This window comes from Leptodactylus fuscus, chromosome 5, assembly GCF_031893055.1.
Source record: "Leptodactylus fuscus isolate aLepFus1 chromosome 5, aLepFus1.hap2, whole genome shotgun sequence".
NCBI classification, from domain to species: domain Eukaryota; kingdom Metazoa; phylum Chordata; class Amphibia; order Anura; family Leptodactylidae; genus Leptodactylus; species Leptodactylus fuscus.
Window position 1 is genome coordinate 31785113 of NC_134269.1, and position 17890 is coordinate 31803002.

A 17890-nucleotide genomic window follows, 5' to 3' on the forward strand; every position below is an offset into this window, starting at 1 on the left:
TTTTTTTTACTTTTTTTTTATTTTTTGCATTTATTAGACCCCCTAGGGGTGTTGAACCCCAGGGGGTCTGATCACTAATGCAATACATTTTGCAGGCTGCATAGACCAGCCTGCAAAAGAAAGAATTTGCAGACAAGCCTGGGAGCCTTGTAAAGGCTCCCGGCTGTCATGCCAACGTGACATCGGCCCTGGAGAATGCTCCAGGAGCTGGCGATCACCGGCAAAATGGCAGCGCCCATGCGCCACCGGGAAAGTGGTGCCTCCGTCATCTTTTACCGGGGTGCGGGAGGGGTTTATGCCTCCGATTGGTCCGGGGACCAATCGGAGGCATTAAAGCAGTGGACACCTGGCGGCTATGGCGGCCGCCCGGCTCCCGGGCGGTCACCATAGTTACACACCCGACATGCGCCATACTATTACGGCGCATGTCGGGAAGGGGTTAATAGTGTTCTCACCTGCTTAACTTCCTCCTGCCTACCCCTGTGTGTCTGTATCTATATAAATCTAGTTCTGTTTTTTCAAAACCCCATTATTAAAACATCAGTTTTCACAAAGCAGTACATGTATGATCAATCATAGTACATTTTTAGTACCATTTGGGAAAGGGTATGTCATACATTAAAAAGAAATTACATGTGACATAAAACTGTACCACAAGGTTAAAGTACAAACAAAACATATTCAACTACAAGTGATTGATAAATAGAATGAGCGTGATCAAGAAATCATATTATATTAGGCACAACAGTAGTGGCCTCCTGCTCTGTACCTCTGCTACCTGCGGCCTTGTGCCTTCTGCAGTATACCTCTGCTACCTGTGGCCCTGTACTTCCTGCTGTCTACCTCTACCACCTGTCTCTAGTCCTGCCCTTGTTTCACATTTACCCGTCTTCTGATTTTAGTCTGTACATCTGTCTGTGCTGTATTTAGTCTGGTGCCCTGTACCATAGTTTTGACCGGCCTGATCAGCTGCTGCCAAACTGGGACCACCTCAGAAGGTAGGAACATACTGGATTAGGAAGCACTGTGGCTCTGTGATCCGCTGCCACATTAAAACTGCAAGTAACGTCTTGGATCTGGTAAAACTGAGAGGGTCTGGTTATTTAAAATGACACAAAACCGCCATAGCTGTGCAAGTCGTTTGTACAAGGATGTAATTGACATGATCACCATGCAGGAACCTCACAATACAACTGGTATCCGCTGGTTAGTGGGTTAAGCAATAAATTATCTAAGGAACATCTCAGCTATCCATACATTTATAGCCAATGGTCATTTCATGAGAAGAACCTTGCAATCTTCTTGATAAAGACAGTAAGAATGATAAGATTACTATTGTACTTACTTTTGGCCACTTCATCTTCCATATTTGCACTAGGCAAATCCACCAGAGATTCTGAAAATAATCTACAGAAATGTGGAATTGTGCCATGGATTGGAATATGGATCCACGTGGAGATTACTGCCATTGTAATTCTATGGATCAGCTGTTTAAAGGGCTGCAACTTTTTGGCAAGTGATCTATTGACATCAATACTGTGCAGGTACAGCTTTGTACTTTTAGTGTGTTGTAGGTGTGCCTGGTATTACAGGTTACTACAGCTTTGACCTATTCGTGGAAGAGAAGTTACTAAAAGTACAAATCTGTGCTTGGCAAGTAATGGATGGGTCCCAACAACCCAGACCACAGCGCTCAGACCCTGGCTGATCTAATACTGATGATATACAGAGCACAGCCCATCTATTTTTAAGCAATCATGATGGGTGCAAGCACATTTGGGGGAGTACAGTATATTAAATCTAATGTACATGGGTACATCATTAAATCTCATGTGAGCTCATAGTCTGCAAAGCTTTCTGCATAGTTAATAATTTTATTTATATAGCGCCAACATATTCTGCAGTGCTGTACAATTTGTAGGGATCAAATACAGACAGAAAGATACATTACAAAGAAAGTCATTTTCACACACTGGGACTGAGGGCCCTGCTCACAAGAGATTACAATCTATGAGAGAGTTTACAATCTATGAGATTATATAGTTGTGTTTTCCTCTTCTTTGTTGGGATCATTAAAAAAAAAAATCAGATCATAAATAACAGCCAGAGATGTGCAAAAGCTACTTATTTCTATTGAAACAGCATGGCCATTCAGCAAAGCCCTAGATGGGGTAGGCATACCATGTGTAACCCATGTCACATGGTCTATTCTCGTCTAATCCGCTACCTCTCTGCTAACTCTCTGCTTGACCCCTTACAATCTGGCTTCCTCGCTCTGCACTCTACTGAAACAGCTCTCACAAAAGTCTCCAATGATCTCCTAATGGCTAAATCCAATGGTGACTTCTCTCTTCTTATTCTTCTGGACCTCTCTGCAGCTTTTGACACTGTTGACCATCATCTCCTCCTCACTATGCTCCGCTCAGTTGGCCTCAATGACACTGCACTCTCCTGGTTCTCCTCTTATCTCTCAGACCGCACTTTCAGTGTATCATTCGCGGGCTCTGTTTCCTCCCCTCTTTCCCTTGCTGTTGGGGTTCCTCAGGGCTCGGTCCTAGGCCCCCTGCTCTTTTCTCTCTACACAGCCCGCATTGGACAAACCATCGCCAGATTTGGCTTTATGCTGATGACACCCAATTATACACATCTTCCCGTGACATCACCCCTGTACTCATACAGAACACCAGCAACTGTCTCTGCTGTCTCTAAATATCATGTCCTCGCTCTATCTGAAACTAAATCTCTCTAACACTGAACTACTACTGTTTCCACCATCTAACAGATCTGTCCCTGATATATCCATTGCAGTCTCCGGCCTTACTATAACTCCTAGGCAGCAGGCCCGCTGCCTCGGGGTCATATTTGACGCAGACCTTTCCTTCACCCCTCATATAGAATCACTCGCAGGTTCATGTCACCTCCACCTCAAAAACATCACCAGAATACGCCCTTTCCTTACCAGAGATACATTAAAGACACTTATTGTCTCTCTGATTCATTCTCGCCTTGACTACTGTAACTCCTTACTAATCGGTCTTCCCCTCACTAAACTCTCCCCTCTACAATCTATTCTGAATGCAGCGGCCAGGCTCATCTATCAGTCTAGACGCTACAGCGATGCATCGGGTCTGTGCCAGTCGCTACATTGGCTGCCCATTCATTATAGAATAAAATATAAAGTTATCCCCCTCATCCACAAGGCTCTCCATAATGCTGCACCTCCATACGTTTCCTCCCTCATCTCTGTCTACCGCCCAACCCGTGCTCTCCGCTCACTCAATGACCTAACACTTACATCCTCTATTATCAGAACCTGCCACGCTCGTATACAAGACTTCTCCCGAGCTGCACCACTTCTCTGGAATGCTCTACCCCGGACAATCAGATTAACTCCCAATTTCTACAGTTTCAAACGCAAACTAAGGACGCATCTTTTCAGACAGGCCTATCACAATGTCTAACGTAAACCCTTAACCCTCCTCTGTCCCCACTCCCACATTTCCCCACATGATATGATGTCATCTCATGCTAACTTTATAGGTCCAAGCTCCATCCACATGTTACAGGACACGACTGTGGACGGCTCATAAAGTCTTATGTTTGTGTAATGACAGTCACCTCTATTACAAGTGTCTGACCTCTGCATAAACAATGCCGCCCCTGCTACCTCTTGTGTCACCCCCTCTACCTCATAGATTGTAAGCTCTTTTGCGAGCAGGGCCTTCAGTCCCATTGTGTGAAATGACTTTCTTTGTAATGTATCTTTCTGTCTGTATTTGAACCCTACAAATTGTACAGCGCTGCAGAATATGTTGGCGCTTTATAAATAAAATTTATTATTATTATTCCCTCAATTTATCTCAGCAGAGCTCCCCCTATAGGTGATGCAGTATAGTGTTCCATAGTGGACATTAGGAGCACCACAGCCCCATCTACTTCATAGCGGTGCTTCCAGTAAATTGTCAATCTCTTAAAGATCACATACTGGTAACATATCCTGTGGATAGCTTATCACTATGAAAGAACAATTTGGGGCCACAAATCCCCTTTGATCCAATGTGTGAGGCCACCTTTACCTAGTCCTCACTGCTCGAGACCCATGGTGACATAAACATTTAGTTGGGGCAATGAATGGCTTTCCTTTCCGTTCACTTTAGTTTTAGCAGCAGAGTTGCGCATTACAAGTATATGGCTGCCCCTGTTACAAAACCCCATTAATCCCAGTATAATGCAGACCAATTACATTTCAGCAGGTTCATTTGGTTACCAAATAAAACCTTGTTAATAAACAATTGATGTTTCATAAGGTCAAGTAAATACTGTAATAAATTTAGGGTGTGCCCGCTGTGTTTATAGGGTGTACCCTGTTTCTGTGTCATGGATATGTGCCAGTATAGAAGAGAATCTATATGAAGCAATGATTGATAGAGCTGGTAGCTATCAATGTCGCCAACATGAGTCAGAATGGATTTACATCTATTCCCACCCATGGACACCACTGAATTTACCGCCTCATTGTCATCAGATGTTTCATGTCAGAACAACTCACTGTGTTTTACTAGAAACTGCAAAAATCTGAAAAATTATTAATTCATCTTAATAAAAATGTAATAATTAGCAGTCCAAGAAATGGGAAATGTGCTGCACTGTAGTACGGGGTGATAGTGTGAGGTTATTACATGCACTGCATGGCAGGATTTGGTTGGGATTGCAGGGGGTAATATGGGCGCTCTATGGCGGCACATATTAAGTGCTGTACAGTGGTGTTTGTATGCTGGTGAGGCTCTGGATTGGTTAGTATGTAAAAAAAACAACTTTGAAGTAGGGGGTAACACGGTGGCTCAGTGGTTAGCACTGCAGCGCTGGAGTCCTGGGTTCAAATCCTGCCAAAGACAAACATCTTCAAGAAGTTTGTATGTTCTCCCCGTGTTTGCGTGGATTTCCTCCCACACTCCAAAGACATACTGATAGGGAAAATGGGGCTCACAATCTACATTAGAAAAAAACCCAAAATAAACTTGGAGGTAATGATGTAATAGATGGATGACTTGTCAGCAGGGCTCCACCCTGGCTCATAGAGGGGTCCGAAAAGGGGATGTCCAGGTGTACTGGGCCTATGTTTTCTCAAAGGTCAATAAGAATATTGCAGAGTACAAGCTACCCCCATCTCACATGGATAACCACACATACTAGGAGGATTAGAGTCAATCATGTGATCAGTTAACCCTTCCCCGCTCCCTACAATTATGCAGCTCATATGCTTTAATGTGATAATCCCAGGATTGCACAATATTGTCAATCATCACCAACACAAACAGACAAAAATACATTGTACAATGACCTAGAACCATCTCATTGATCTGCGTCGTGCCTGGAATAAATTAATTCCCAAATTCCCGTGTTTGCAAGTGTAAGCGCTGCGGCCCTCCAAACAGTTGATCAGTGCGGGTGCCAAGAGTTGGACCGCCACCCATCTAATATTAATGGACAATCCCTAGAGTACGCCATTACATTTACCTGGCTGGACAACCCATTTAATACTTCATGTCTTAAAGGGATTGTCCAGGATAAAACATTTTTGGCAAGAAGGCCCACCACAGTCCGATTCTGCTGCTCCTGGGGTCCTCACCGCACATTTGACGTCTCATGTCCATTCTTTAGGCCTAAGGAAAGGAATGGGATATCACACGTGTGGTGGGGACAAAACCCCTGTAACAACAGAACAGGTCCATGGTGGGACACACCAGAGCAACGGGAACAGGTGATTAGGTTTTGTTTGTTTTTTTCACCTTCCCTGGCCTCCTTGCCAAAAACGGTTTATCCTAAACAACCCCTTTAATGGAGTAGTGGTTTTTTTTAGCCATTTTATCCAAATCCTATGTAGTCTGACCCTCTTTCATCTGTCCATTTTTGTTTGCATGTCAAAAGAAAGAAGGAGAGCGAGTAACACATAATAATAATAATTACCGGTAATAATAATAATAATATATTTTATTTATATAGCGCCAACATATTCTGCAGCGCTGTACAATTTGTAGGGTTCAAATACAGACAGGAAGATACATTACAAAGAAAGTCATTTCACACAATGGGACTGAGGGCCCTGCTCGCAAGAGCTTACAATCTATGAGGTAGAGGGGGTGACACAAGAGGTGGCAGGGGCGGCATTGCTTATACAGTATTCAGACAATTTTGTAATAGAGGTGACTGTCATTACACAAACATAAGACTTTATGAGCTGTCGACAGTCGTGTCCTTTAACATGTGGATGGAGCTTGGACCTATGGAGTTAGCCTGAAATGGCATCATATCATGTGGGGAAATGTGGGAGCGGGGACAGAGGAGGGTAAAGGGTTTACGTTAGACATTGTGATAGGCTTTTCTGATAAGATGTGTCTTTAGTTTGCGTTTGAAACTGTAGAAATTGGGAGTTAATCTGATTGTCCGGGGTAGAGCATTCCAGAGAAGTGGTGCAGCTTGGGAGAAGTCTTGTATACGAGCGTGGGAGGTTCTGATAATAGAGGATGTAAGTGTTAGGTCATTGAGTGAGCGGAGAGCACGGGTTGGGCGGTAGACAGAGATGAGCGAGGAAATGTAGGGAGGTGCAGCATTATGGAGAGCCTTGTGGATGAGAGTGATAACTTTATATTTTATTCTATAATGAATAGGCAGCCAATGTAGTGACTGGCACAGGCATAATAACATAATAGCAGACATTCACTAGTGAATAGGACAGCAGCGACACCTACAAGGAATGGACTTGGAGTTAACCTGAAAAATAACTGATGGATTTTGTTTTCATTCTACTGTTTGGCTGTATTAAAAAAACGGTTATAAACGGCCCAGAGTGACAATTGGATGTATGGACATTAGGAGCTGAAGTCTAAATCCTCAGCGTTCAGGTCTGACACCTAGTGGTACTTTGGGTAACTGCAATATTTCAGATTTTACTGTGAGAGCAGAGAGAGTAGCAGTAACATCTAATACACCTGGGGTGTAACTACCGGGGTAGCAGCTGCTACAGGGCCTGGGACACTAGGGGGCCCGGTGACAGCTGCTACTGCTGCAGATTTTATTTTTTTTTAAATAGGCCGTTACCTGCTGGTGTAACTCCAGTACATAACGGGCCCTATTTACTGCAGTGCTGGCGGCTGCCTGAAGATGGAGAGGAGCTGCCTCCTCCACAGTCCATCTTTTAACAGTAGAAAAGTCAGCAATTGCTGCCTTTACTATTACACTCAAGCAGGGGCCACCTGCTGTCCGGGCCCCTGCTGCCTCCCGGCACTTGCATAGTGACAGCGGGCAGGAGATACTGCTATCTCCTACCTGCTGTCCCCAGGCCCTGTGCCGGCATCTATACTAGTAGATTGAAGGACCTGAGACATGAAGTCATCAAAGGTCCTTTAATCTACTAACATAGACTCAGTGTCTTTTGTGGGCGGAGCTTCCCAGATTTACAGGACAGTGTACAATGGGGGGAATGGGTTATAGGCTGTGAGGAAGAGGGTACATGGGTGTGCAGGCTGTGAGTGAGAAAGTCTGCACCCACATTACTTCCTTTCTCACATACAGCCTGCACACTTATGTACCCCTCCTACTCACAGTCTGCACCCCCCCATTCTGCTCTATGTGAGCAAGAGGAGGGAATGGGTGGTGTAGGCTGTGTGTGAGCAAGAGGGGTACATGGGGGTGCAGACTGTGTGTGAGCAAAGAGGGTGACCTGGGGTGCAGGCTGTGTGTGAGAAAGAAGGGGGAATGGGGGTGCAGGCTGTGTGTGAGCAAAGAGGGGTACATGGGCGTGCAGGCTGTGTGTGAGCAAAGAGGGTGACCTGGGGGCGCAGGTTGTGTGAGAGAAAGAAGGGGGAATGGGGGTGCAGGCTGTGGGTGAGCAAGAGTGTGGTTGAATGGGGAGTTCCCCCCTCCAGATCACCCTCTTGCTCGCACACAGCTTGCACCCCTATTTCCTCTCTTGCTTATACACACCCTGCACCCCACGTCACCCTCTTATTCACAAACAGCCTGCACGCCCATGTACCCCTCTTGGAGGGGGCCCCATGTCAAAAGTTCGCCACGGGGCCCCGCCATTCCTAGTTACGCCACTGCCACACCAGGATCCATTCAGCAAGCATGGAGAGAGCTCATGTACATTTACAGCACCGCTACATCTACTATACAGCTATACATGCATGGGGAGTTATTGGTTTGAAATGTAGACTTATTGCAAATGACGCGTCCACATCCTCATTGGTCTCCACCCACTTTTGTAAAAAGAGACAGGGGCATAGACAGATCAAAGAGGTGACTCTTTGGGGTAAAAAAAGGGCATGCACCTAAGCTGTGTCACAACTACTCCCATCTATATGTTTTATGGCACAGAGGGAATAGTAAATACCCCCAATGTACAGGATGTTGTAAACCCATCTGCCTTGCCATGAATGTGGCTTTCTAGTGGGTTATAATAAATTTATTGGCCTAGGTATCCTCGTCCCACTGCAATGATAAGGACAACCAAGACACAGAGCGAATGATGTAGCACATCTGTGGTTGCAAGAATGGGCACTGCAATTACACCCATCTACATACAAAAACTGGTGTAGAGGGGTCAATAAATCCCCCCTAAAGCCAAACACGGGCAAACGACACAACTTCTGCTCCAAGTAATCTCATAATGAAAACTTCTACAACTTTCTAATAGATTTGTCTCTTTTCTTCAAGGTCTGAACTTGCTGATGGCGACTGGGATCAGTCTTGTATACAGCATGAGGCTGCAGATTATATCGCGGTGCCACATGATGGCGCTATTCATGTTGTCCTATGGGGACAGCGACCTAACCGTGGATAAAATATATTTTGGGGGGGGATTCATCAAATGCACCTTAAAATGCCTGGACTTACAACTTTAAATAGAGAAAAACTTGCACAAACTAAAACAAGTTTTTCAAATAGTCGCAAATGCAAGAAAGCAGTGTGTGGATAAGGACTTAAGACAAATGTCTCCCACCCAGTGACCACAGGAAGTCTCCCTAAGACTGGCAGCTAATCACAGCCTTCCCTGTGGCCTGCATGCTGGGAGTTGTAGTACCACAGCAGTCACACTACCACACCCACACTACTGTTTGGTGCAGTAGGTTGTGTTTTGCCGCGCGCCTCCGTCCTTCTCGGGAGCGCGCACGCCGTCGTCACGTGATGTATATCCGTACACAGACAACAACGCTGATTGACAAGCGCTTCAGCCAATAGAAGAGGAGGAGGCGTGGTCTGCGGCCTTGCGCTAAACATGGGGGTCAAACTGGAGATATTCAGGGTCAGTACCCGTGTGATGTGACCGAGGACCCCCAGGCCAGAGGGGGTGTGAGGAGCGGGGTCTCTGCTGGGGCAGGAGCGGGGTGTGAGGGCAGGAGAAGAGGGAAGAGCTCTGAAGGTCATGGCGTGCCCCGGTGTGCTGTGTGGGTCATAAGTACTTGTGGTACTACAACTCCCAGCATGCCTTATTGGTAGTTGTAGTGTTGGAAGAGCCAATGGCTCCAAGCTGAGAATTATAGTGTCAACCAAAACTGCAGGTTCTGTTCTGGGGCATGCTGGGAGTTGTAGTGTCACATCTAGGCTCATGGAAGGGTTGTATCACCTCAGTGGATCTGGAAGCATATGTCCTAAGTCATCCTGGGGGTTGTAGTGCCACAACAGTTCTAGAGCTGCCCTGGATTGTGCTGGGGGTTGTAGTGCCACAACGGTTCTAGAGCTGCCCTGGATCGTGCTGGGGGTTGTAGTGCCACAACGGTTCTAGAGCTGCCCTGGATTGTGCTGGGGGTTGTAGTGCCACAACCATTCTAGAGCTGCCCTGGATTGTGCTGGGGGTTGTAGTGCCACAACGGTTCTAGAGCTGCCCTGGATCGTGTTGGGTGTTGTAGCGCCACAACGTTTCACTGCCCTGGATTGTGCTGGGGGTTGTAGTGCCACAACAGTTCTAGAGCCGCCCTGGATTGTTCTGGGGGTTGTAGTGCCACAACAGTTCTAGAGCTGCCCTGGATTGTGCTGGGGGTTGTAGTGCCACAACGGTTCTAGAGCTGCCCTGGATCGTGTTGGGTGTTGTAGCGCCACAACGTTTCACTGCCCTGGATTGTGCTGGGGGTTGTAGTGCCACAACAGTTCTAGAGCTGCCCTGGATTGTGCTGGGGGTTGTAGTGCCACAACCATTCTAGAGCTGCCCTGGATTGTGCTGGGGGTTGTAGTGCCATAACAGTTCTAGAGCTGCCCTGGATTGTGCTGGGGGTTGTAGTGCCATAACAGTTCTAGAGCCGCCCTGGATTGTGCTGGGGGTTGTAGTGCCACAACAGTTCTAGAGCTGCCCTGGATTGTGCTGGGGGTTGTAGTGCCACAACAGTTCTAGAGCCGCCCTGGATTGTGCTGGGGGCTGTAGTGCCACAACAGTTCTAGAGCCGCCCTGGATTGTTCTGGGGGTTGTAGTGCCACAACAGTTCTAGAGCCGCCCTGGATTGTGCTGGGGGTTGTAGTGCCACAACCGTTCTAGAGCCACCCTGGATTGTGCTGGGGGTTGTAGTGCCACAACAGTTCTAGAGCCGCCCTGGATTGTGCTGAGGTTTGTAGTGTCACAAAGTTCTAGAGCTGCCATGGATCGTGTTGGGTGTTGTAGCACCACAACGTTTCACTGCCCTGGATCGTGCTGGTGGTTGTAGTGCCACAACAATTCTAGATCTGCCCTGGATCGTGCTGGGGGTTGTAGTGCCACAACAGTTCTAGAGCCGCCCTGGATTGTGCTGGGGGTTGTAGTGCCACAACAGTTCTAGAGCCGCCCTGGATCGTGCTGGGGGTTGTAGTGCCACAACGGTTCTAGAGCCGCCCTGGATTGTGCTGGGGGTTGTAGTGCCACAACGGTTCTAGAGCTGCCCTGGATCGTGTTGGGTGTTGTAGCGCCACAACGTTTCACTGCCCTGGATTGTGCTGGGGGTTGTAGTGCCACAACAGTTCTAGAGCTGCCCTGGATTGTGCTGGGGGTTGTAGTGCCATAACAGTTCTAGAGCTGCCCTGGATTGTGCTGGGGGTTGTAGTGCCACAACAGTTCTAGAGCTGCCCTGGATTGTGCTGGGGGTTGTAGTGCCACAACCATTCTAGAGCTGCCCTGGATTGTGCTGGGGGTTGTAGTGCCATAACAGTTCTAGAGCTGCCCTGGATTGTGCTGGGGGTTGTAGTGCCATAACCGTTCTAGAGCCGCCCTGGATTGTGCTGGGGGTTGTAGTGCCACAACAGTTCTAGAGCTGCCCTGGATTGTGCTGGGGGTTGTAGTGCCACAACAGTTCTAGAGCCGCCCTGGATTGTTCTGGGGGTTGTAGTGCCACAACAGTTCTAGAGCCGCCCTGGATTGTGCTGGGGGTTGTAGTGCCACAACCGTTCTAGAGCCACCCTGGATTGTGCTGAGGTTTGTAGTGTCACAACAGTTCTAGAGCTGCCATGGATCGTGTTGGGTGTTGTAGCACCACAACGTTTCACTGCCCTGGATCGTGCTGGTGGTTGTAGTGCCATAACAATTCTAGATCTGCCCTGGATCGTGCTGGGGGTTGTAGTGCCACAACAGTTCTAGAGCCGCCCTGGATTGTGCTGGGGGTTGTAGTGCCACAACAGTTCTAGAGCCGCCCTGGATCGTGCTGGGGGTTGTAGTGCCACAACAGTTCTAGAGCCGCCCTGGATTGTGCTGGGGGTTGTAGTGCCACAACAGTTCTAGAGCTGCCCTGGATTGTGCTGGGGGTTGTAGTGTCACATCTAGGCTCATGGAAGGGTTGTATCACCTCAGTGGATCTGGAAGCATATGTCCTAAGTCATCCTAGGGGTTGTAATACCACAACTGTTCTAAAGCTGCCCTGGATCGTGCTGGGGGTTGTAGTACCACAACTGTTCTAGAGCTGCCCTGGATCATGCGGGGGGTTGTAGTACCACAACCGTTCTAGAGCTGCCCTGGATTGTGCGGGGGGTTGTAGTACCACAACCGTTCTAGAGCTGCCCTGGATCATGTCGGGCGTTGTAGTACCACAACTGTTCTAGAGCTGCCCTGGATCATGCGGGGGGTTGTAGTACCACAACCGTTCTAGAGCTGCCCTGGATCATGCGGGGGGTTGTAGTACCACAACCGTTCTAGAGCTGCCCTGGATTGTGCGGGGGGTTGTAGTACCACAACCGTTCTAGAGCTGCCCTGGATCATGTCGGGCGTTGTAGTACCACAACCGTTCTAGAGCTGCCCTGGATCATGCGGGGGGTTGTAGTACCACAACCGTTCTAGAGCTGCCCTGGATCATGCGGGGGGTTGTAGTTGGAACAGCACTAAAGCTCCAGATTCTGTAAGGGCCCAGACTGTTGCATATCTCTGTTATGTCCTGGAGCATGCTAGGACTTCCATTCTCACAGCAGACAAATAACTAGTGATTCTGGTCTGACCATGCTGGGATTTGTAGTGTGACAAAGACTTGCAGGACTCTTACTGTAATGTGACTCTAGATCTAACACCAGATCACCCCAGGACATTTTACTATGAGTGGAAAGATGTATTTCTGTGGTCACCCAATACCCCAGAATATCTGACAGCCCACCACATATCGGGTCCCATGGTAGTTTGGTTATAGGAAGGAGTCCGGTACATGAATGAACTTTTTTGACAAATGCTATTTCATACCTTCCCCTCTAGATGGCGCTGTACCTGACATTCCCTGTGACAATGTTCTGGATCTCCAATCAGCCTGAATACTTTGAGGAGTACATAGTGAAACGTAAGGTAAGTCAGTGTGGCATACTTCAGTTCTTAAAGGGGTCATCTGACTTTTACATGAGGCTTAAAGGGGTGGTGCCGTTTGGCCACTTATTCCCTATCACAGGGCACAGTTCTTCCTGGTGATGGGTCCACAGGGCTTGTGCCCACCGCTGTATATGGTGCCATAATGGAGTCCTCTACTGTCCCTCTCTCTGCCTTCAGTTTTGCTCCATGTTCCTTCGTGCTACACATTCTCTTTCATATTACACATCCCATTGTCCAGGGCGTTAGACGGGAGACCTCTTGTATCGCGGGCGCACAGAGCGGGCACCTTATCATCATTATAGTCATGTCACTGCTGATCCTATTTAAACACCAGGGCACAGAGCCAGCTCCTCCACCTGGAGCAAACACGGGCACACCCCGGGAGCACCTCTGCGACTGTGCCCTGTCTGACATGGTGACCCTTTAGCAGCCGCAGGCCTGACCATGTCCTCTCCCACCACCACTCTGGAGACCCCTTCATAGTGTCCTGCATGTAGGACTTTTTCTTCTGCCATTTTCAGTTTTAAATTGACGGACCCCATTATAGTCAACAAGGTCCCTCGAGCTCCATGTGTATCCACAATTTTGGTGGTCCTGGTGTATCTCAAAGGTGAACCTGGATATACGTTAAAGGGATTCTACCATTAAAACCTTTTTTTGTGGATATGACTTTGGAACAGTCTTTAGAAAGGCTATTCATCTCTTACCTGTAGACGTGGTCTCCGCTACGCCGTTCCTTAGAAATACCGTTTTTTACCAGTATGCAAATGAGTTCTCTCGCAGCGATGGGGTTGTCCCCACCACTGCCAGAGTAGTGTCTCCAAGTGCCGCCTCCTTCTTCATCCGCAGCGTCATCTTCAATGTCTTCTTCCGGCGCAGACTCGTAACTTCTAGGCCTTGGGCAGAGCAGACTGCGCAGGCGCACAGGTCATGGGAAAATGGCCGTTTGCACAGTATTGTTTGCAGCCATTTTCCCATGCGCCTGCGCAGTCTGCTCTGCTCTGCTAGAAGTTACGAGCCTGCGCTGGAAGAAGACATTGAAGATGACGCGGCGGACGAAGAAGGAGGCGATGCTGGAGACACTTCTCTGGCAGCGGTGGGGACGGCCCCATCTCTGTTTGAGCACTGGGGCCCGCCCCCATCGCTGCGAGAGAACTCATTTGCATACTGGGGAAAACCGGTATTTCTAAGGAACAGCGCAGCGGTTTTAATGGTAGAATCCCTTTAAAGGGGCTCTATCAGCAAAATCATGCTGCTAGAGCCCCACATATGCGTGCATAGCCTTTAAAAAGGCCATTCAGGCACTGTAAATGTTATATTAAACTACCCCCCCCCCCCCCATTTTAAAATAATACCCTAAAAAAGAATGTGATCTACTTACGCATCGTGCACGCTGGGCGGGCATTCAGGGTGTGTCTTCATCTTCGTCCCCGCCTCTTCTTCCTCCGATGTCCTCAGGTCCCGTCCTCCTCCGGCGCTCGCGAACTGACATTGATATAAATATCAATGTATATATGCGCAGTAGCATGCTGCTTCTACTACGGCTACTGCGCATGCGCCCAGGCCATTTTTTTTAATCAATGTCAGTTCGCGAGCGCCGGAGGAGGACATCGGAGGAAGAAGAGGCGTATCAGATTGGTGGGGGTCGTGCACCCCCACCATTAGCAATTTGAAGTAGCGGCGGTGCTCACTTGAGCTCTACTTTGCTTCACAATCCAGTGATGTCATTGATGTCAGACATATGGCTTGTTTGCCGCTCTCATGGTGGGGTGACCCAGAGCACAGGGTCTTGGCCTGGCAGCAGGGCTGTTGCTGGGTGGCTCCCCCTGGTGCTGAGCTGTGGTGGTGGTTACTATGCAGCACCCGTCTAATAGAGTAGGTACCCACTATAGAGAGGTGACTGTAAAGTGACTAAGGGGCTTCTACACCCGAATGTTCTTGTAGATTGTACTGAGAAGCATCGATCAGTGTGTAATACTGGAATGTGCGGCCATATCTATTCATTTAATAGTCCCAGAAAACCCCTGTAATCTCTGCCATGTTTGGTCACTAATATTGGGCATTCACAGCATGCTGAGAGATGTAGTTTTGCATATTGGTCACGTCCATATGGTAATATGAGAGTGTGAAAATATCACATTTTATTTTACTAATTTTTTTTTTATCCATTTTATTTCAGAGAGAGATCTATCCACCAGAACAAGATGATCAGGTAATGACTGTGTGTATGTGAGGATGAATATCGTGTGTGTAATAAAAACTAAACATATATATATATATATATATATATATATATATATATATATATATATATGTTACAACAATGAGCCATAACATAACTAAAATTCTAAAATTAACCCCTTCCTGCCGATGGAATTTTTTGTTTTTCGTTTTTGACTCCCCTCCTTCTAAACCCCATAACTTTTTTATTTCTCCGCTCCCAGAGCCATATGAGGTCTTAATCTTTGCGGGACAATTTTTTCTTCATGATGCCGCCATTAATTATTCTGTAGAATGTACTGGGAAGCTGGAAAAAAATTCAGAATGGGGTGGATTTGAAGAAAAAATGCATTTCTGCAACTTTCTTACAGGCTTCGGTTTTACGGCGTTCACTGTGCAGCCAAAATGACATGTCCCCTGTATTCTGTATTTCGTTACGATTACGAGGATACCTAATTTATATGGTTTTATTTATGTTTTAAACCCTTAAAAAAAAATCCAAAACTGTGTTAAAAATTTTTTCTAATAGTCGCCATATTCCGACAGCCGTAACTTTTTTATACGTAGGTGTACGGGGATGCATAGGGCGGCTTTTTTTGCAGGACTGGGTGTACTTTTTAGTTCTACCATTTTCGGGAAATGTTATTGCTTTGATCACTTTTTATTCAAATTTTTATCAGAATCAAAACAGTGGAAAAAACGGCGGTTTGGCACTTTTGACTATTTTTCCCGCTATAGCGTTTACCGAACAGGAAAAATATTTGTCTTGCTTTGTAGAGCGGGCGATTTTGGATACGGGGATACCTAACATGTATGTGTTTCACAGTATTTAACTACTTTTATATGTGTTCTAGGGAAAGGGGGGGGATTTTAATTTTTAATTTTTTTTTTACTTTAAAAAAAAAAATCTTTTATTGTCACACAGAAGAGACAGCTACAAGAGATGAAGGAGACGATGAGACTGAAGAAAGAGCAGCTCTACATGCAAGACTAGAGCGTCCAATGTCCATACATCCCCCTCCCCGAATCCCTCACTGTTGTATTGTACTGTGTACATATCTGATGTATATGACTACATGATAAAAACTACAGTAAAGTGATATTTTATACATACTGGAGATGTCTCATTTCCTCTGCAGTGTCTGGATTACTCTATATTACATCATACACGCTGGACACTACTACAGTCTCTTTTAGCCCCCCCGCGGCCGTGATCCGTGTACCTTCCATGTATTTCAGGGACAGCACACTGACCCATTCTTTTCTATGGGCCTGTACACATGACCGTGAATTAGAAGGTCACGTGTGCGGGTTCGACAGTCCAGGCCATAAAATTGAATTGGTCATATTCCTGTCCTATTTTGCAGCCCTTACTTCCATGGGACTAAGAACCATTTAATGAAAGGGTCCACTGAAGCACAGGCGGCACATTGGTGACATCCACGTGTACCCCGTGCACCGCCTGTGCCTTTAATTCATGGCTGCGGAAAAGCATACAGTTGTCTGGATCCGGTCTTAGTTGGGGTGACTGATCAGTAGGGGGTGCCAGGTATCAGACCCCAACTGATCTAGTATTGATGACTTATCTTAAGTCCTAAGGATGGGTCATAAATATGAGAATTCTAGGAGTCTGAAACCCTCTTGTATCGGACCTGGGGGCGCATGCGCTTGAAACTGAGGTTTACTCCCTCTGCATCAAACGCTGGAAGTATCGGAGATGTGTCCAGAGAACTCCTTTCTAGATAAGTGAACAGTATTTTTTTTTTTTTTTTTTTTTTTAATTTTTCGTCGTTGCAGCCACTGACAGGGTTACAAGAGGGCTATTTGGGACAGGAAACCTACAGTCCACAAGGAGCTGTGGATGGTTTAGTATCCATACAGACCTGACAAGTTCCCTTTATGCTTACTGCAGTCCCACTGACCTCTGGGGCAATAGAGTAATGCCAGTCTGGCCCACTGTGTTATGCCTACTGGAGGGCCTGTGATTGTACATGGCACAGGGCTATGCAACAAGAATGAGACTACTTTGCATAACACAAAATACCCTCGTTTTTTGGTCAGGATTTTGAGGCCATATCCGCCTCAAAATCCTGACTAAAAAGACGGCTCCCATTGAAATCAATGGGAGCCGTTTCTTCTGGCCCCCGGAAAAAAAAGAAGCGAGGTGCCCATTCTTCAGGCTGACTCGCCTCGTGATTCGGCCTGAAGACACTCCGTCCTCTGGACTAGGCCTGTTCATTGAGCCTAATCCGGAGCGGAGTGCGCAGCTGGATGTCTGTGCAGTGCACCGGCTTTCAGTCGCGTCCACCTGGCTTTTGGACTGGACCCTGAGGCAGCAGAGTAACGCCTGAGATTGCAGTCCAAAAAACTCCGTATGAACTTACCTGGACTGCTTCTTGAAGGATTAAGGAAAAAGGGTAATACCTCGGGGAAGTCAGTAACGTACTCCTACCCACCTGGTAATTCGCCATCCACTTCATTCTATCATCCTCAACATGTTTGCTGCAGCTGGTGGCCACGTTTAAAATAAATTTTTAGACCTCCTTGTGGAAGGGGATCTGTTATTTGGGAGACTAAACCAACACTAAATCCTAATAGGGAGGCGATTTGGGGTCCTGATATGCCTGACCATGTCAGGTGTGTAAGCCTGTACTTGCCACGAGATGGTGGGGCAGTACACTGTGGTCTATATAGAGCTGGTGGTGGGTCTAGTGTGATAAATCCACCTGACGCCGGGTTCACACCAGTGTTCGGCCTCCGTACTTAGGTTTCCGTCTTCTGCCGGCAGAAGAAAACCTGTCAGACCGGGTCCAGCGTTTTATGCGCTCCGCAGCGAAACCGTTTTTTTTTTTTTTTAAACCGGACACAAAA

The 17890-nt window shown here is 47.1% G+C and overlaps 1 protein-coding gene across 1 annotated transcript; it reads left to right on the forward strand.

Annotated features, from left to right (window-relative positions):
• Nucleotides 1-9191: 9191 nt before the first annotated feature.
• PET100 (PET100 cytochrome c oxidase chaperone) lies at nt 9192-16132 on the forward strand. Its single transcript, XM_075276122.1, has 4 exons — nt 9192-9304; nt 12692-12778; nt 14979-15011; nt 15945-16132. The coding sequence occupies exons 1-4, from the start codon at nt 9278-9280 to the stop codon at nt 16011-16013; spliced, it is 216 nt and encodes a 71-aa protein (XP_075132223.1). The 5' UTR covers nt 9192-9277; the 3' UTR covers nt 16014-16132.
• The last annotated feature ends 1758 nt before the right edge of the window (nt 16133-17890 follow it).